At 44.3% G+C, this 3,375-nt stretch overlaps 1 protein-coding gene across 1 annotated transcript; it reads right to left on the bottom strand.

Moving 5' to 3' along the window:
- Nucleotides 1-1,792: 1,792 nt before the first annotated feature.
- On the bottom strand, nt 1,793-2,989 carry C8R40DRAFT_1177703 (uncharacterized protein; the record flags this gene model as incomplete). The annotated part of the gene is made up of 3 exons (XM_046232720.1): nt 1,793-2,285; nt 2,420-2,619; nt 2,678-2,989. The coding sequence occupies 3 exons, from the start codon at nt 2,987-2,989 to the stop codon at nt 1,793-1,795; spliced, it is 1,005 nt and encodes a 334-aa protein (XP_046079637.1).
- Between the last annotated feature and the right edge of the window lie 386 nt (nt 2,990-3,375).

The following is a 3,375-nucleotide window of genomic DNA, read 5'->3' on the forward strand; positions in this document are numbered from 1 at the left end:
TTGGTGGACTTAGGAGATTTTGGAAAGTTAGGCCCTCAACGGCGAAACTCTGGACCTTTTATACGGCAAAACCTGCGCACGGACCAACAAAAAATTTTCCTGCGAATTGTGTTGGGTTTACGGTGAACCGCGCCAATTCCCGATACCAACGGCTTTTGAAAATTTTCCTGCTGACTGATAGGCCAAATTCCCGATGCTGACGGCCTTTGAAATTTTTCTTTGGTGACTAACCAACTCCCGGTATTAATGGCTTTCGAGGGCTCAAGCCTAAGAGGGGGATACTGTCAAGTCCATGCCGCGGGCCTCCATTCCGCCGCTCGGTATTCCGAAGATCTGCTCTTATTGTAGTCTGACTCTTATTGTTCTTTCTCGCTACACATACCCTTTTGTTCTAGTCTCTCACTATTGTCTTTTACTCTTTCGTTCTAGTCTCTCTTTATTGTCTTTTACTTTACCCTGCAGGTACTACTCGTATAGCTCCTAGTAGTTAGTCTGGCGCTCCGCACCGCTGCGCCGTTCCGTAGATATAAATACTGCCTGTACGCTACTGTAGTTCCTCAGTTTAATTATCAACTTAGATCAACTTAGATCTCCCTTCTCAACTTAACTCTTCTCTAAGTCTTCAGGCTCAACGCCTCGAAGTACGTTCTCCTCGACCTTAGGACTTTAACGTTCTCTGGTCCGCTCCTCGTCATCGGCGATACCGCCGCTCCGACCTGGCTGCTACTTAGCTCCTCTCTCTCTACTCTCGCTCTCCGGGGACTAACGGCGTAACGGCGGTGTTGTTAATAACTTCACTACTGTCCCACTCGTCTTCCGCACTTAGACACCTTGTGACTTTGGCACGGTTACACGGTGTACATGATCTTAACAGCATACCTGGATGAGATGAAGGACTTGCTCGAAGCATTGACTGGGACCAATGTCTCTCTTGTCACCATCTGGAGAACTCTTTGACGCAGTGGATATAGGATGAAAAAGTCTTGTCTCTACCTCAACTGCATATCCTTGTACTTATCTTTGTCCTTCTTTGTTGTAGCTAAAACAAAAAGCCATTGAGAGGAGCGCAATCAAGCGGGCCAGATACATTGCACTTATTGGACTACATTACACTTCAGAGCGGCTAGTTTTTGTAGATGAGAGTTCTGCTGATAGAAGAACCACTTATCGAGGCTATGCATGGGCAATAGGTGGACAGCATGCTACTTGCAGTGCATTTTTTGTGTATGGTCGGCGGTGAGTCTTTCCTGTATTCAAAGTATGTCTCTTGCTAACGTGAATAGCTCTAGATACTCCATCTTACCAGCTCTATGTAGTACTGGAATTCTCACTGTTGATATTGTTGAAGGCTCATACAACAACTTGCGGTTCCGAAAATTTATTGACGGACTCCTCAGCCAAATGAATCCATGGCCTCAATCAAACTCAGTGATTGTGATGGATAATTGTCGTATCCACAAAAATGAAGAGGTTCTTGATATGATAAAAGCTCAGTCAGTTTATTGATTCATTTGACACCCATACCAAATCTCATTCACATTCAGTGGGATACGCTATGTGTTCTTGCCACCCTATTCTCCAGATTACAACCCTATTGAACTTGCTTTTTCTGCCATTAAGGCTTATATTCAACACCATGGAGGTATTGCACATGCGGCTATGTCAGAAAAAGATGATCTCAATGTTTACTTACTACTCAATGAAGCTGTTTGGTCTGTAACTGAAGCAGATACACAAGGATGGTTTGCACATTGTGGCTACTAGTTGTAATAGTCCTAATGTATCAATATTATCAGTAACAATGCCGAGGCATTTTTTCCATCTCCCGGAGATGTTGCTTTTCCTTTTTTCTAATGACCTTACATTCTCTCGCTGCACACTCGAGAACCTTCTTTGCTATGCCTCTTGCTATACCTCCACATATTTCCAGAAGCTCATTCATGGTAAGTCCATCAAGGTCAGAGATACGCATGTACTTTTCTCGAAGGAAATCAGGTGAAAACAATGCAAAGTCATGGTTATTGAGACCATGAGGGCTATCGTCCAGATCAGCTAGCCATTGCTCTAACTGGGGAAAGAGAGTTACATCCTCCGTCAACTCTATGGGATTGGAGCTTGGCATCTCATCACACCCTGAATGACTACGGTGTTTGAATGGCAATGCTGGGGGCTGCATAAATCCAGGTGCACCATATGGTGCATTTCCATAGTGCATCAGTGAGTGGTAGGGATACCCAGATGGTATAGAAGCTGTAGCCAGAGCTGGAGCTGCAGGTTTCCTTTTGCTGGCAAAATCAAGTTTCAACTTTGGCGGGGGGGGGGGGGGGGGGGGGGGGGGGGGGGGTGGTTGCCAATGTCCATCCAGCAACCTAAGGTATTCAATTATATCAGATATATACAGAGTCAATCAGAAGCGAACAACATCACATTCATCAGAGCCCATGTTGCGATGTCAGCAGACTTTAGCTGTGGGTGAGACGTGATACTTTTGAGGCAAATGTGGTTGTGATCTGGACAATGATTATCTTCGCTAATCTTGGCTATCCATTGCGCCTGGCTCAAGACCTTTGTCTTCATCCCTTCTTCTTCTTCCTCTTCAGAACTATCAGAACATTTGCACTGTGAATGCCAAAGATTGAAAATCAGCATCCATACTCAATGATAGCTCTGTACACACCTTTTTCGATGTCTTTACATTGCCTTTTCCATCCTTATCCTTTCCAGGCTTCTCTGACTGTTCACCTGTATGCTTCAGCACCACAACAAATTTCTTCTTAGTCTTAACTCTGCTTTTTGCACAGGCCTTCTGAGCAACCTCGGCATCTTTGATAAGTTCTCGAAGTTGAGCTTCATTCCAAACATGATTGAACGGGTGGTCACTTTGGGGTGTAGTACTGAAACAATAGGCAACCCGGACCTGTCTAGGGGCAATGCCCAATGTGTTGGCAATGGCATACTTGAAATCAGCCCAAAAACTCTTTATTTGCATTGTCAACTGGAATTGAGAATATGAATGCTATAGAATCTGCCGAATAGTTGAGTACTAATGCATGTGAAACAGGCAGAGCACTCACTTTGTTTTTCAACGACTTCAGTCTTGTCCTTTCTGCTAATCCTAATCTTCAGAGGAGATGCTGTAATCATTGTCCTTCCAGAGAGTGGTTCATTGTCGTCACTTTCCTGTTCTTCTATTTCCTCCTCTCCTTCATCTTCTGTCTCACTATCTTCATCCTCTATTCCTGCAGTATCAAGCAGATATTTTCTTCTCCCTAGCTGAACCTGGGTCAGTTCAAATTCATGAGTTGCAGAGGACAATTCGGAATCAGAATCATCACTGACTGAAATCACTTGCTAAAGAAAGGCTAAATGGTCAAA

Source organism: Lentinula edodes (assembly GCF_021015755.1).
Source record: "Lentinula edodes strain Le(Bin) 0899 ss11 chromosome Unknown C8R40scaffold_68, whole genome shotgun sequence".
In the NCBI taxonomy this organism is placed as follows: domain Eukaryota; kingdom Fungi; phylum Basidiomycota; class Agaricomycetes; order Agaricales; family Omphalotaceae; genus Lentinula; species Lentinula edodes.